We start from the raw sequence: 17,076 nt of genomic DNA, 5'->3' as shown, positions 1-17,076 counted from the left end.
CGAACCGGACTTGCCGGAACTAGTTCCATCTTTACCCCGTCAAAGATGCGACCCTACCGAAACCCGAAAAAAGGCGGTAAAATACCGGAATATAAATCTGGAACCGGTTCCTACCCCTTTTGTACGTGGTTCCGGTTCCTGAAAATACCCAGTTTGGCATTGGGCTTCTTTCGACTGAAGTAAACCGATGAAATCTGCACAGCACAATGGGCTTCTTTCGGCCCGTAACTTGAAAACCAATATCCCATTGCTTTAAATAGCATACAACGAAGAAATTAGGGTTTGAGTTCAACACCGCCGTCAAAGCTTAATCTTCTCAGCAACTTGTGATCTCTACTCTTCTTCCAATCCTACGAAATGGTACAATCAATCTCCGTTATTATTATTTAATAAGTTGTTTTTGTAATGTTACATATTTTAGTATAGATAATAATGATCATGTTGTAGCTGTTTAAAACATTTCCTGATTAATTAATATGCATTAAATTGAAAACAAGTGTTAGTTTTTTTTTTAGTTTAAATATTTGCTAGTTTAAATGTCTGGTTGTTTCAGTTTGGTGTTAACATGATAATATTTATTGTGGAAGTATGTATTAAGATTGTAGAAGTTTTAGATCTATGGGGAACAGGAGAAGAAGTGTTTTACATGTAAAAAAAATTCATAAAAATTCAAAGCTAATTTTTTTCAGAGATATTGCATGTAAACACATGTAGAAGCTGTTTTTGGGGGTGTTTGGGATTCCTTATTTTACCTCCTTATGACTTATATAAGTTATAAGTTACAAAGTTGTAACTTATGATTTGATACACTCACAAAGTTTAACTTTCCCAAACACCCTTATAACTTTTATTTATAAGTTATAAGTCATAAGAAGATAAAATAAGCAATCCCAAACACCCCCTTAGTAGGAAAAAAATTCTAAAAAAATTTTAAAATTTGCATGTAAAAATTTGTTTTTTGCATATTTTTTTGGAGATTTTGCGTATAAACACACGTAGATGCTGTTTTAATAGGAAAAAAAGCTCAAAAAAAAAAAATTACATGTAAAAACTTATTTTTGTGTAGAAACACACATATAAGCCATTTTTTAATAAGAAACAAAAGCTCAAAAAGTAAAAATATATTTTTATAAAACCAATGAAAAATGTTTTTTTGAACTCTGGTTTTTATTATAATGCGTTTTAGATGTGTTGATATGCAAAAGCTTTGAAAAAAATATGCAAACATTAATTTTTACGTTTAAAAATGAGTTTTTTACGTCTAAAACTTATGGTGCCGGTTCCCGATGGTTCTCCAATGAACCTCTCTTATCTATAACCTTGATATTGACTTTGATTTATTACCCTATTATTGACTTGGATTCTTAATCTTGTTCTTGACTTTGACTTATTACCCTACTAATATAGACTTAGATTTTTAACCTTGTTCTTGACTTTGATTTATTAACCTCATCTTGACTTCCATTTATTACCTTGGTCTTGACTTTGATCCATAACCTTGTTGTAAACTGATTCAGAATATATATTTAGGTATTACAAAATGCGTGCACAACTCCTTTTATGTTTACAGTGAAGTACTATTTTTGGTGGTTATGGATTTGAAGTATATTATATGACTTTCTATATATATTTAATTGTTTTTTTTTGTTTAAAGTTATTTTTATTAGATACATGTTTTAGGATGTTAATTCGTAAACTGTATCAAATCTTTATTTGCTTTATTCATATAAACAAAGATTGCTTAAATATCTTTGCAAATGTGTTTTGCAGACAAAGAGGACAAAGAAGGCTGGGATTGTCGGAAAGTATGGTGAGTGCCTTGTTTTATACTTTTTAAACGATTATACACAGTTTTCTAGATGATATGATTTACGTAATATGTTTGATTGTTTGGTTTAGTTAATGTTACAATTCTTATATATATTCTCTGTTTTTTACTTAAAACTATTTTAATCTTTTTAGGCACTCGTTATGGTGCTAGTCTGCGAAAGCAGATCAAGAAAATGGAGGTCAGCCAGCACAGCAAGTTTTTCTGTGAATTCTGTGGAAAGGTAAATAAATTTTCTATATCTGTTATTTTTTTAACTTAAATAAAAAGTATGATTTTTTATTAATATTTTTGTTCTCTTTGTTAACCCTATGCTTTCAATGAAATACACAGTATGCTGTGAGGAGGAAAGCTGTTGGTATTTGGGGATGCAAAGACTGCGGCAAAGTCAAAGCTGGCGGCGCATACACGTTGAAGTAATTATTAAATCCTTCATTCGTTTAGTTTCAGATTGATTTTTAGGTCACATTTTGTTCAGTCTACTGATGTTTATGTTGTGTGTATAACAGTACTGCTAGTGCGGTTACGGTCAGGAGCACCATTCGAAGGCTGAGGGAGCAAACCGAGAGTTAGTTATCGGTGTTGAAGGCTTTTTTTCCGAATATTGTTAGTTTCATCAGTTTTGCTTAATCTGTTTGCAACCATCCAATCACCTGAATATTGTGTTTTGAATCTTTTGATATTGAATTTTGCAGACATGAAATTATTTTGTGATGTTATTGTGGTTATTGTACTTCATTTAATTAAAAGACTCCCTCAATCAGACAGCTAGTTGCTCCATTGATAATTTATTGAGTTGTACTAATTCTCACAAATAAATGTTTTTTAAATTTTATTAATAGATTTTGTTATTGTTTACTACTACTATTTGTTTTTCAAAATAAATAGTAGTAAAACTATAGTTTTCATGTTAGTATTTTAGAAATATATTAAGATGAGTTAAGTACTCGAGTGGTATTGGACCTTTGGTTGTCCGAGTTTCATATACGATTATAAAATCATGTTTCATACGTCTTTATTACAGGTTTTCATGTCGTGTTTATTCCACTCTTTTAAACTACCAAAGCGAACTAATTTTCTCGGGTCCAGTCAACCCAAACAACTTGGTCAATTTGGTTTCTCTTTTTGTTACTTATAGCCATAGAGGCCCTATAAAATTCAATGATCATTAATTTGTTTATTATTATTAATATTATTTATTAAAAAAACTCCACAGATTTACAATGCTTTCATTGGATCCATTGTATCAAACCTCACAAGTTACTGAACTCATGTGTCGTTCCCTCATATGGAAGGGATCCATTGATGCATGCATATTAAGATCCATTGTGGGTCCCACCATCACAAGTCACATGTGACATGACAACTAATTTTAATCAACACTTTGTTAAATATCTGTTTCACATGTAGCCAACACACAAACTCCATTACAATCCAAACACAACTTTTTTTAAAAAAACATTTAAAAGTTTGAAACTGCCTTTAATACCGAGTAAGCCTTCGTAAAACGGGATATCAACCGTGTGACATTCGTCAATTTCGGGTCTTGTTTGTATTCGTTTTTGTATTTGTTTATTATGTAAACCGGCCCGATTTGTAAACCGAAGCTTATGTTATAATCAAAATAATGGATTTATGTTACAATATTGTTTCACACTTGTTGGGTCTTGAAAACATCCTATTTTTATTTTTATTTATTTTTTTTTTTGTTGTTTTGTGTTTTTGTCTTGATCCATTTTGCATGAAAACTCTTGTGTCTCACACCCATATTTGACCACCAACATTACCCTATATATACACCACCTTTCCTCTTCATTTTCCCTTGCTACAACTCCAAAAAAAAAAAAAACTCTCTCAAACATCAAAGATTCAAGGTTATCTTCTTAAGTGTTTTTGAAGGATTTTGGTCTTTCATCTTAATTAGTTTATGTAGCCTTATTAATACTTGTTTATGGTTGTGCAACATATATATAATATACACCCCTTGTTTACCTTTGGTAGTTACTTCTCCGATTCCGGTCGGTGAGGTTTCGGACCCCATAAGGCAAGGCTTCATGGAGGACTTCGTGTCGTTGATATATATACATCTATATAACTTGTTCATACATATTAATCTTGCTTATTTTAGTTTGTTGGTCATGTTTACAAGTTCCATGGTTATGGGTTTTTAAGAGTCTATGCTTCGGTTTAACCGTAAATAGCTCTAAACCGTAAACCAAACTTTGTTACTAGTTTTGTTTGTTTAAACATACTTAGTGTTAGATCTAAGTTTCTAAAATCATTTTTACAAATTCTATGGTTATGGGTTTGTAGAATCTTACCTCGGTCTTAACCCGAAACACGATCCGAACCGAAAACCGAACTTTTGTTTAAAGACTTTATTGTTAACTTTTGGTATTTTTTTATTTGTACATTATTATACAAGTTATTTAGTGTTTGGACATGTGGAAACCATCTATGAACTTGTTGTAAGATGGAAACCGAACCAAACCGATTCTTGCTCGCTTAAGACACACAAGTGTTTTTTTTTAGCCATCAAGACTTGTATATTTCTTTAAAAATAGTTACAATTGATTTTTTAAATATTTTCTTAAGTACTTGGAAATGTTGGATCCAACTTGATCTCATAACAAAGTTTGGACCGACAAAACCGAACACTCGCTTAACGTGCGTTGTTAGTTCTAAAACAATGGAACTACATACTTGGTTAAGTCTTATTAAATTTTATTGAGTTATCTCATAACATTCAATATTTTGGAAAGTTGACTTTGGGTTTGACCAATTATCAAGACCCGAACCGACAACCCGAACACTCGATAAAAAAAACCCGTTTTAGTATCTTTATTCCAAAGGGATTTGCATTCTTGCATTTTACCCACCTTATTACTTAACATAGGTTGAGTAAATATTAAGGTTAGATACTTTAACCCGGTTTCGAGCAAACTTACATTTTTAAAGGGTTATTATTATAAATTCTTAAATAGTCACATTTTAAACCTTGAACTTTAATTATTTACATTTCTCAACATTTATTTTGTTTAAAGACCTTCAAGACAACCTTTCTAAATTCAAGACTTCTTTTCTTTTTAGACATTGTGCGTTAAACTCGTCGTTCCGACAAATCTCCAAATTATCATCTTTCAAGTTTACTACTTGAAGGTGAGTACTTCATACCCCATTTTCCATCTTTTATTTTGGGGGTGACATTTATACTTATTCAACAAAATGCTTTATATTTGAATCTTAAACCACAAACGTAGTTGTATACTTTACCTAAATAATTGTTCGATTTGGTGTTCTATGCTTATATGCCTATGTGTTTATCGCTTTTGGTTGGTGGAACTATAAAATCCTAGACTATTTGGCATCCCCTTATAGCAAGGTGTCGTTAACGTAATGCAATTAACGATAACTATAAAATCCTAGACTATTTGGCATCCCCTTATAGCTAGGTGTCGCTAATGTGTTTAGCGATATCTATTTATCCAAATTACCACTTTTATTTATTGTCTCGTATGCAAGTTTTGTGGCTATCTTTATTATATACTAATATGATTAAACTTATGAATTGCTCACCGACCTTTGTGTTGACAAACTTTATTTTATGAAATGTTGCAGGTTTACATCTTGATTGATTTATGATTGTGAAGAAAACGACATCAAAGACCTTAGGATATTAGTAAAAATGAACAATATCAATTTGCCATATTTTGTGATATCTTGTTTATGGTTATTTTATGGATAATTGTTATGTGACATTTTCGATGTTGTGAAATGAAATGAGTTTATTAAATACTGTCACTTTAATTAGTGTCATGTGCTTATGGACAATCGTTACACCTCGGCATGTTCCGCCGCCTTTGGTCGGGGTGTGACAAACCGTCAGAAACAGTATCAACTTATCAAGAAAGAAACACACAACGACTACATTAAATTAATAATATATTTACACTCACATAATTACACTTACAGGCAAACAACAAAAAAAAAAAGTCAACCTAAATCTCATAAACTAAAAAACCAATGCACATTAGTGCATAGTTGCATACACCTAATTATGGTTGAACAAAAATTCCTGAAAGATCATCATGGTGGTGCACACGCCTCTGCACCGCCTTAACAGCCGCCACCCGTGCTGCATTTGCCGCCCTGTTGGCGGCTGCAACTGCCCGGTTCACTTTTTCATCCACATTGGCTGCAGCCATTGCTTTCTCAGCTATTCGTCTCGATTCCTCAACTGCTTTAACAACTTTGGAGTGCAAAACCGACACGGGATACATTTGATTCATGCTAAGAACACCATCTTCCCAATGACCCAATTGAGTGTCACCGTTTCTAAAAGTATACAAACCGAACCCTTGTCGTTTTCCTTCATGCCAACCGCCTTCATATCGATGACCGTTCGCAAATTTGTATACGCCAAAACCATGCATTCGGTCTGCAAAATACTCGCCAGCATACATGTCCCCATTTCTGCATCATTATATAATCAGATAAGCTCACAGTCAATATTTTGTCTCTAGATAAATATTCTTTCGAGTGTAATAATGTCATAATCTGTGGACGAATCACGACGAAGAAAATGCGAAAAAGAAAAAAAAAACTGTACTTTACACTTTTTAGGAATCTAATCTGAATAGTAAAGATCAAGCTCACAAGGAATATGAAATTTAAAATGTTAAATGGCAGGTGTATATGCTAAAATAAACATTGATGCTTGTAACATCAAGGCAGTTGAAACAAACTGTAAAAACATAGATGCAGAAACTAACACAATACTATGATAATGTTGTCAAAATTGCTCATTTATTACAAATCCTCTATATATATAATAAATAAAATCAATATGGCACACGTGTCAGCTTTGCAGGACACCTAAGACTGTAACCATAAAATAACTTTTGCTAGAGTTTGAAGCCTCGGATTCAAAAACACAACATTCTAGCCTAGTTGAATATAAAACATTTAGAAGTTGTTTAGCAACCATGTGTTGAACCATTAAGAGGGCTGACTGATTAAGAGGTAGCCTCTGAATCATTTAACGTGAATCTAGAACTTACCCATTATGAGACTCCATGAACCGTTAAGAGGTGTTTTTTTAGTGAACCAAACACTGACACACTCTGCGTCTGCCGGTTCAGAGGCAGTCAGTAAAAGGCTACCAACAGCCCCTTAAGCATTAATGCAACTTTATGATAACATGAACTCATGAAGTATGAAACATATCAAAGATTTAACAATTTACCTGAAATGATAATGACCAACACCATGTTTAACACCACCTTTAAACTCACCAAAATACTTGCTTCCATCTTGACACCTATGAACACCATACCCATAACATTGACCCTTAAACCATTCACCAGCATACATATCCCCAGCATAAAACCTATAAACCCCAAACCCATGCCTTAAACCTTGCCTATATTGGCCTCTATACCTACTCCCTTTAGCCCAAGTCTCCACACCATAACCATCATACCTTTGATCAACCCAATCACCTTCATATTTACCATTCATGTTGTAATAATAAACCCCACTTCCAGAACACTTTCCTTTGTAAAACTCACCCTCATACACATCCCCATTGCTGTACACCTTCACCAAGAACCCAGACACACTACTTTCTTGAAACTGGTTCTTTGAGCCAATTGACCAAACAACTGGTGTGCATGCGTTGTGGGTGTTAAAAAGATTCAAACTTGATACACTTTTTGTGATAATTAACCCAATTGGAGTGTGTTTAAGAAGGACTATGCAAACAAATGTTAAAAAAATGAGATAAAGATACAAAGATTTGTGATAATTTGATGAAAAAAAGTAAATTGAAGGTAAACAGAGGAGGGTTAAAACCCTTATAAAAAACAGAGCTTTATGCATTTTGGTTGATGGGTTTTGTTCATTGTGATGAGATGTGAAATGGGTTGTTTTTGAATTTTGGTATTCAAATTGTAGGCTTGGTTTCTTGTGACACATTTACTAATAATATCATGTTTTGATCTGTGTGTGAGTGTTGATGGTTTTGGTTTAGAGAGAGACAAAGAGGCAAAAACACAAGGCATAAAAATGTGGGGTGTATTTATAGGGCGTTTTGTGTCATTACATAAAAGTTGACTAAGTCTATTTATTTTTAGGTCAACACCCTTGTTTTCGTGGTATTAACGAAACATACCTTGTCATTTGGGGTGTGCAAAACCCGGTCAACGAACCGGCCTACCGAACACATACGGTCAAAGAGCATCCACCAATGACGGATTCAGATATTTTTTCATAAGAGCAATTGGGACTTTCGCGTGTAATATACAATAAAACATCTTGTTAAGGGTGGAACGCCCCTCCCCCCCCCCCCCTCTTCCATTGGGGGTAGGTCCACCCCTTGCATCCACAACGATGTCCGCTTCTAAAAGCACCACCCAAACAATAAAATTGTGTAAGTTTGTTGGCATGAAGAAAATGTGTTTTTTTAGAAAAAAAGATACAGAATCTAATGTGAATGTTTTTTTATTATGAATGCTCTAATAGTTTGTTTCTTTTAAATCAATCTTTAAATCTAGTCTGATTCAAAGCTAGATGTGAAGACCTATAAACTAGGCAGGCCGATATGTATAGTATAAATAAAGTTTATTGATAAACAATTAACTAGAAGCACACACATGTGACTCGTCATCGACCAAATTCGATGCGGTCTTGAATTTTGCAACTATTTTAAACAAGTAGTTTAGTTATTTCGCAAATGATGTGAGATTTTGAACTTTAATAGTTTAGTCACTAGAGACTGTTGATCAGGGTTTTATGACACTTTAAAAGACTACTATTTCAACAAAAGAAAATATCAAATTTGCTTTGTAACAACTCAAGTCAGAAAGAAAAGTCTTTTAATTATTATCTTCATTTAGAAAAATAGAACATCATAATTCATTTTTTTTCTTGTTGAAACTCAATTTTCTTTTGTGGAATTAATATGTCTTTTTATTTATGTGTTGTTAGTAATAATTACAAAAAATATAGTTTATATGTCATGTCTTTAGGTCTTGTAAAAAAGTTAGACATTTTATTCTTTGGTAAATATCAAATCAAATATCACATATCCTTTGCCTATTAAACATAAAACAGGACAGCATTATTAATCATTTAGGCTTTTCTTTTCGTGGGCCGTTGGACTTTCAAAAGAACAACAATAAATTTGCATTTATGAGTGAGTGTTCAATTTTCAAAAGCAAACTAAAACTTGGACAATTTTAAGATTAAGATATGCAATCAACAAACTTTGTCAATGGTAGTTGGTTTTTTGATAAGCTAAGTCAAAGGTTGTTGATCTTAATTAATTTTCAAATAAAAAATCCTGTCAATTTTAAGAACTTAAATTGGATTTTTTTTATAGATGCTATTGGTTCATATGCTTAACTTATCATAAAATTTGTTATGTTGGTAAATATCAAAGGATAAAAAGCAAGTTTCTTTCTAAATGCTCAAAATTTTACAATTTTTAAAATATGAACAAAAAAAAAAAGGATGAACCAAAAGGCGGTATAACAAATGAACCGATACATTAATTCTACGAAGCTTCTCGATCAAAGAAATAAAGACAAGGAAACTCATGGGATACATCAAATCTCTCGAGTTTTTTTGGTTTCAAAATAGGTCTAATTACAAATCAATCATTTGTGTAATTTTAAAATGTTGTAATTATGTTGTATCTGATGTAAATTAATGCTGTTTGTGTTTGGTGTTGCATGTGGTTGTTGTCGTCCTTGAGGTTTTTTAATGAAATTTGCTTTATGGAAAAGATAAAACAAGTAGCATATTAAAGTGATACGCTTTTAACTTAAAATGACAAATATAAACGGTAAAGCGGATACCGACTAAAATAATAAAGGGCAAGGCAAGTTGACCTAGTCTTCTTCAATTTTCTTTGCATCTTATACTCACCAAATTGAGCACCAATTAGATCACAACTAACAATTTAACATACCACAAACAATTACACAATGTGTGTAAGACAATTACATGTGAGTGATATAAAATGATAAAGAGTATACATATGCATTTGATTGAGGATACAACTAAACCATTCAACAAATACTCTGAGAAAAAAAAAAGTAACATATGCATGGTAATAACTATATTCAAAATAACACAAATCATACTTAATGAACACATTTTGGTTAGAATAATTATATATTAAAGTTAGAAATAAAAAAAATCATGTTCTTAATAGAAGAGTATGATAATCGTTGTATAATCCTCGATAATATTCAATTCATTTGATGCACTAGTTTTTTGACTTAGGAATTACAATAGTAAAATTAAATATAGGAATAAAAGCCTCACAAAATTCCAAAATAACTTTTACTTAAATAAATTTGAATGTGAGGAATATGCATATATATTATATTCTTTTTTACTTTTTGGGAAAATTAAAGTATTGTTTTTAATTTGAAAAAAGGTATTGTTTTAATTTGAAATTTGACCCAAGTATACTGAGTTCCAAGGCTGAAGTTACAAAATTCAAAATAGAAGGGAAACCAACAAAACCAACTAATACTATTTATTTATACCTACCACCACATAAATAAAAACAATTGATATTATATATGCCATACATACATGTTTATTCCATTACCTTGTAAAATTAATTATTTGTAATAAATTTAACAATTTAATTTCTTTTAAGCATGTGATAGTATATTGAATATTTTTAGAGCAAATCACAAATAACAAGTTTTCCGGCTGTATTATATATCTATTTGACAAAAATCATGTATATGCTTTCGTTCATGTATCATAAACTATAATGCACACAACTCAAAAGTTTTCGCATCTTATGGGTCTAGAGTGCAGAACAAATGAATAATCCATGTGAGATACATTGATCCCAATTTGTGAGAACACATGAATAATCCTTACTTAGACATATGATGCTAGTTCATGTTATAAAAATCAATAATATTAGTAGCCAAGGTTACGAATTCAGTAAGTCACCTATATTTTTCCTCGCATTTCATTTATGCATGCCTTGTTAAAGCCCTCTTAATCCATTTTTCTTCTCAAAAGTTGTTAGCGTGCCACCTACTCACCTCTCAATAGCTTATCTTCTGTTTTATGTGTTTTTAATTATCGGCAAATAAGGTGATGCACAACACACACTCATGTATGATACATATTCAATACATTTGCGAATTAGTTCTTAAATCATTTATGGTATTGTTGTATCTTTTTATTTCACTCCATCTACTTATTGCTCAAAAATAAATACGTAACCGCATCATCACGTATCTCACTGCCAATGGCTATTCTATGATTTTCTCAAGAAAAATACAAATTAGATTTTTAAAAGCTCTAACCAAATCAGCGTTAAAGATACAATTTAATTTGCAACATATCATAGTATTAAGAAGTTTAACATATTTTGACTCAATTAACCCTATTTTTACTTAAGAATAATCATATCAAGAAAATTTATTATTGTAAAAGTAAGGGGAAAAAAATCTCAGTAATTATTTACACTTTTTTTTCTTTGAAAAAAAAAAATATATATATATATATATATATATAATATAACTTTTAAAAAGATTACAACTATCATAGATGAAGACAATTACTTAAAATATTAATTCACAACATAGATGCAATCACACCGGAAACATTGTTATTTTGGGAAAAATCTACCTGTCGGATTAAACGATTATAAACGTACATATTAACATTAAATAATATTTGGTAGCTAATCACTACTGTTTTCTTCTACAAATGGAACATATAGAAAACATAAGATTCTGACAGTCGTCAACGTAGAGATCCATCCATCTCAAATAGTTTTATTTTATTAATAACATCATAAATAGTTTTAGTTTTTCTTTATCTATATCATCATCGCAAGCTATATACTTTACTCGCTATATTATACGGTTAGAAGAGCGCCAATACGAATATCCAATCAACGCGTATAGAAACCAACTATAATGAGCGTTGCTCGCACAATTCACTGAGAATTTTCATACGGATACTGTATTCGATGTCCATACATGTAATTATATATAAAAGTAAAATATATATCAATCAATTAATCATACCCAGTGGAAAATCCCACTAATAGCAAAGTTATAAGTAGGGTTTAGGGAGGGTGTGATGTAGGCATACCGTACCTCTATCCAATAGAATAGAGAGGTGACTTTTAGAGAGACCCTCAGCTCTAAACATCAAAAGTAAAATACATATATTTTATATTTTATATGATATTTAAAAAGAGTCAAGATCCACAACATATGGGGATGACTGTTTGAGATTAAGTGATTAACTAGTCCTTAAACATAAAGAAGAATATTCCATTTATTGTGTCCTTTTAAAATAGAGAAGGCAAAAAAGAAATTGTAGCGTGCTATACATGTGTCATCCAATTTTTATTTCTTTTAAAAAATGGGTTTCACAAAACATTTTACAAATCTAGTGTTTTAATTTAGTGTGTTTTTTTCTTTTTCTTCTTTCGTTTTTGTTCTTTTTGTTACGACCAAAAGGACCTATAGCATAAAAGCATCAAATAATATATAACGATAGTCTCCCCAAATGGTTGAATGTTTTGATTACACGATAAAAATAGATTTAAAAAATGTGTGAGGTAGTCGTTTTTTTAAAACTGGAAATCCGTGATTAAAACTTGAAAAGGTTGAATTTGCTCTCTCAAAATAAATTAAATATTGTATAATTCTAATTATGCTTTTCGTGTCTTAGTTTTATTTAATGTAGAATTTACTTTTTTTTTGTTTAATAACATGTATTTTCTTTTTATTTTAAATGCACGGTTTTATTTATATTTTGTTGATATTTTAAATACAAATTTTTAATAAAAATGTTTCAAACCAAAATATTTTAATATTGCAAGATGAAGTATAATTTACTTTAAATACAGTATGTTTTTCAATAAAATTTATATCAAAACTTAAATAAAACAAATGAAAATAGTTATTAAACATAATTATGCATGTAGATTTTAAAAATATTAAGCATTAAAGATTATTAAATAAATTTAAACAAATTTAAGATACAGAATCCAACTTCTCATATTCCAGTCTCAACTTGTTACTTTAGTAGAATCAAAACTTTGTTTTTAGTAGGATTGAGTTTGCTATTCAAAAGAGGGTTGCAGCGCAGCTTGTTGCCCGCTTACCTTCCACTTCATTGTAATCGTTTGATGTGTAATGAACATACTCTTAAAAAAAAAGTATGTCTCTGAAATTTAACTATTATGAGGATGCATTAGTTATTAAGAGGTGCAATCAAACACACCTTACCTCTGGCTAAATAAGAGATAGACTCTCAGTGGAATCTTTAATAGACTACCAAACAACCCCTAAGTGAAGTAAGATAACTGATAACGACAAAATAGCATCTAGCCGTTTAAAAAATACATGAACTCTTTTCCTCTCCCAAAACATAAAACCGGCAAAATGGTAAATTCAAGAACAATAACAATTACAACCAACATCTAATTTGAAAAAATAAACAACTTGATCCCTTATGGTGTGGTTGTAATTTGTAAAAGTGTTAGTGTTACCCAGTAAAAGCTATGGTTCGAGCCTCGCAAGAGGCAAAATGTAAAGAATATAAAATGTTTTGTTAAAAAAAATAAAATAAAAAATAAAAAATCTTTAACATACAAATGGTTTACCTACTTGACTACTTGTCTATGCAACTGTCAAGTGTCAACCACACCACAGTACCTAACCCCAGTGCTCTGAATCATGGCAGTATTAATAAATAAAGTTTTTATCAGCTTTAGGTTTTCAAAACATATTTTTATCTTTTTTTTTTGGGCTGAGTTGTAGTTTTATACTAGCTACTAAGATTAGTCGCGTGATGCGACCGGAAATCCATCAGTATTGGTTAAGTTATGGTACAGTCATTCACTATAGCAATCAAAGTTGTAAAAGTCGTTAGGCGGTCCTAGGCGGTTGACTGGGGAGTTGCGATTACTCGGGAGTAGTCGGGGATTACTTGGAAAATACCTAAGGAGTACTCGGCCGAGGTGGGGAGTAATCGAGGAGTACTCGGCCGCCTACTCGGGAGTTTTACAACATTGATAGCAATTGAAAGAGAAGCCTAAAAAATAAAGTTAAATCCAGCAGTCAACACATGTTTGTCATGCGATTAAAAAGTGATTTGGGTTTGTGAGTTAGATGTAGGTTGTTATTTATACAGTTTAGGTGTAAAGGCCACCATAACAAGCTAAAACAGGAGAAAACTGAATATCTAGTTACATTTAAAAATCTAAAAATCTATAGCTACGAATTATGTAAAAAAAGACGGTTGTAGCCCAGTGGTAACAAGCAAATTTTTTAGTGGAAAGCCATGTTCAAACCTTGGCAATGTAACATATAAGAAGGTGTGCGTTTAGCTGTTAAAAAACCAATTACGCAAAAAAAGCAAATATACCTCCATGCAATGGCGAATCCAGGAATTTTTCCTAGTGGGTTCACTGTCTTCATACGACTGAACCTACAAATTTTCGAGACGGTTCGGGTGGTTTAATGGTTTAGGTCGAGTAAGGTTCATCACATAATTAATATATATAACAAAAAACAAACATAGTCACTAGAAATTAAAAACAAATAATATAAATATGGTGATCTTTTTAAATTTAGAAAAAAAAAAGCTACCTATAGTTGTTCTCTACGAGTTTCTATCTTTCGAAAATTTGCATTACATCTTCGACCGGAACTTGTTGAAGGGACTCCCTTTTAATATAACAAATGCAAGAATCTTTCATATATCCATCACCCTCCTATACGCAATTTCTTCTTCACATGCTTCATTGAAGAAAAATATCTTTCAGCACTCGTTGCAACAACTAATAATTACACAATCAAATATGGGGAAAGTGAATACGGTGCTGTTAGACGTCCAAACTTAAACGTAAAACCCATCAAAACTACGTAGTTTTGATCAAAGGTTTCCTAAAATTCCTCATTTAACTAAAATCTCATATAATAATACAAGATTTTAAAGATTTCCATATCATCTTGATTTCATCTCAAAATCCTTTGTGAAGAACTACTAGGAGTATGTCACACCCCGTTAAGCGATTTGCGGAAGCGTAAAACGGAAATGCAACAGATACAACTGGTATCAAATACATTGTTCATAAAGTAACATTATTAACTAATTTACAATATATTACATCGTTCTAATCTCTTTTACAAACTAGGTGATACAATCAAACAGGTTCTTCAATTACTTTACTTCTAACTCAAATGCCCACGACATCAATCATCAGTCAGACACGTAACGCACAGGAAATTACTTCTCATATCTGATTACCTGAAAAAGATGTTAAAATAGGTCAACTACGAATAGTTGGTGAGTTTCATAGGTTTAACGAAATCAGTTATGCGTACCACACAGTCATAGTTTGTATGTACGCGCTGTGACATCTGCCCTGATCCGACCCGACCCAGGTACCCGTTTCTCTGACCCGATCTCTTTCTTTTATGATTTAATATTTAATATTTATACTTATATTTTACTTTTAATAATAAAAATATATATTTCCTTCCCGCCTTTTTCTCTCTCTTTCTTTCCGCCGTCCCCTCCCTCTTCCTTCTCTCTTTCCGCCTTCTTTTCCCTCTTGTCGCCGTCCCGCCCTTAAGCCTTGTTTCCCTCAACTCTTTGCTTGTCCTTTGGTTCTTCCCGCCTAAGGATGTCTGCAGCTCCACGCGCCAGACTCCTTACATGGAAGCCTGCGTGAAGACATCTTGTTCCTGCGATGCGTGAAGAGAACTCTTCTCGCAGCGCGCTAAGAATGCATGTTCTTCCCGCGATGCGCTTAGAATTCTAGTTCACGCAGCACGCTAAGGATGTGATTCTTCCCGCAGTGCGCTAAGGATTGTTGTGCCAGCCTTCGCGCTCGCGCACTCAGCCTTCCCGCGCTTAACCCTTGTATCTTCTGTTTAAATCTAGCCGTTTGCTTTTGTGTTGTCTTATCTTTTGAGCCGTTGACCTAACCCATCTAATGTCTGAATAGTTACTTTCGGCGCAGCATGCGCACCAACCCCATTGGTTGACAGATAAAGTGACTGACATAATCTTTTGAGATCTGCTTTTGCCATGCTTGACCAGTACCTTTATCTGATCCGCCCATGCTTTTTACTGTTCCCTGTCAGCTTTATCTTGTCCCCTGCAGCTGCCATATCTTTTGATATCTTTACTTTTCAGAACTTTTTACCGTTGATATCTTTTCTTTTTCTTTTTGAGATCTTTTCCCTTTTTCTAGGGTTTGTATCTCCTAGGGTTTTCCTATAAATAATAATAATATTTTCATAACACATCACACACAAACACTTAATCTCTCCTGTTCTCTTGCTCCTTGCTCTCTCTGCCGTCTTCCTCTCTGCCTCCGTCTTCCTCCCTGTTCTGCCCTGCTTTTCCGGTAATATATATATATTATATAATAATTTACTTATTAATTATGCTAACTTATTATCAAGACTTAAAACAGATCGTTAAAACAATAATCTTAATTATAGGTTAACTTTGCTTGTTTAAGAGTTGATTCTTGCATATCTTTCACCGCATCGTTTATCATGTGAGTTATCTCGTATCTAATCCCTTTTTATTTTAAATGCTTTGGGATGTTCATGTGTTCATACAAAACTTGAGTCTTAAACTGTTTATGAACTTTAGTCGCGCAGTATCCCATGTGTTGAGGACGTAGACTTGGCTGTTTATTTGTATGTGTGGATCATTAACCGTCTTGTCGGTCTATTCCGCAGTTTTCATGGTACCATTAGATAAACACGGGAGAACATTCGTTTATGATTTTCTCTTTTGTATACACATGCACAGTTAGTCTTGTTTGTGAGCTCAATTGTGAGCACTGGCAGTCTTGTCTCTTAGAGTTGGTCCCGATCAGATTACACCCTTGTTGAAAACCAGACATACACATGTTGCGCGCAGATTTTATTGTTATCTATGTATTGTATTAAACTTGATCTCTCACCAACACGCAAGTGTTTGACGTTTATTTTAACACATGTTCAGGTTTGCAGTAGCTGTTTTGGAGCTTGTGGACACGTAGGACGTTTTTACTTTTGGACCTAGAATTAAAATGTATCAGGACAAGTTAATGATGTTTGAATGTTATAATTTATAATATATTGATTTATGTTTGATTTATGTTCTTTATTTTCCCCGCTGCGCGTGCGCGATAAAATGTGTATTAATAAATATTGACACCAATAGTGTCACGAGTAATG

General features: G+C 32.4%; 2 protein-coding genes across 2 annotated transcripts; one reads left to right on the top strand and one right to left on the bottom strand.

Annotated features, from left to right (window-relative positions):
• The first annotated feature begins 293 nt into the window (after positions 1–293).
• Positions 294–2,469, top strand: LOC143546897 (large ribosomal subunit protein eL43-like). Its single transcript, XM_077038454.1, has 5 exons — positions 294–360; positions 1,771–1,810; positions 1,963–2,051; positions 2,162–2,244; positions 2,338–2,469. Exons 1-5 carry the CDS (start codon positions 358–360, stop codon positions 2,399–2,401), a joined length of 279 nt encoding a protein of 92 aa, XP_076894569.1. The 5' UTR covers positions 294–357; the 3' UTR covers positions 2,402–2,469.
• Positions 2,470–5,759: 3,290 nt separating this feature from the next.
• On the bottom strand, positions 5,760–7,778 carry LOC143546896 (uncharacterized). Its single transcript, XM_077038453.1, has 2 exons — positions 7,074–7,778; positions 5,760–6,301 (listed from the first exon to the last, which is right to left on the bottom strand). Exons 1-2 carry the CDS (start codon positions 7,706–7,708, stop codon positions 5,884–5,886), a joined length of 1,053 nt encoding a protein of 350 aa, XP_076894568.1. The 5' UTR covers positions 7,709–7,778; the 3' UTR covers positions 5,760–5,883.
• Positions 7,779–17,076: the final 9,298 nt, after the last annotated feature.

The sequence above is a fragment of the Bidens hawaiensis genome, unplaced genomic scaffold (assembly GCF_021521415.1).
Source record: "Bidens hawaiensis isolate Kalapana, Puna unplaced genomic scaffold, B.hawaiensis_p1.1 tig00014475_1, whole genome shotgun sequence".
Taxonomy (NCBI): Eukaryota; Viridiplantae; Streptophyta; class Magnoliopsida; order Asterales; family Asteraceae; genus Bidens; species Bidens hawaiensis.
Note: the sequence above shows the minus strand (reverse complement) of the source record. Positions and strands in the feature narration are given on the sequence as shown.

What these genes read in the sequence shown, in the direction of transcription:
- LOC143546897 (XM_077038454.1), top strand. An exon ending in TGGGATTGTCGGAAAGTATG is followed by an intron (nt 1,811 to 1,962) that starts GTGAGTGCCTTG and finishes TAATCTTTTTAG; the next exon opens with GCACTCGTTATGGTGCTAGT. An exon ending in TCTGTGAATTCTGTGGAAAG is followed by an intron (nt 2,052 to 2,161) that starts GTAAATAAATTT and finishes TGAAATACACAG; the next exon opens with TATGCTGTGAGGAGGAAAGC.
- LOC143546896 (XM_077038453.1), bottom strand. Translation starts at nt 7,708, where the DNA reads ATGCATAAAGCTCTGTTTTTTATAAGGGTTTTAACCCTCCTCTGTTTA. An exon ending in GTTGGTCATTATCATTTCAG is followed by an intron (nt 6,302 to 7,073) that starts GTAAATTGTTAA and finishes ATAATGATGCAG; the next exon opens with AAATGGGGACATGTATGCTG.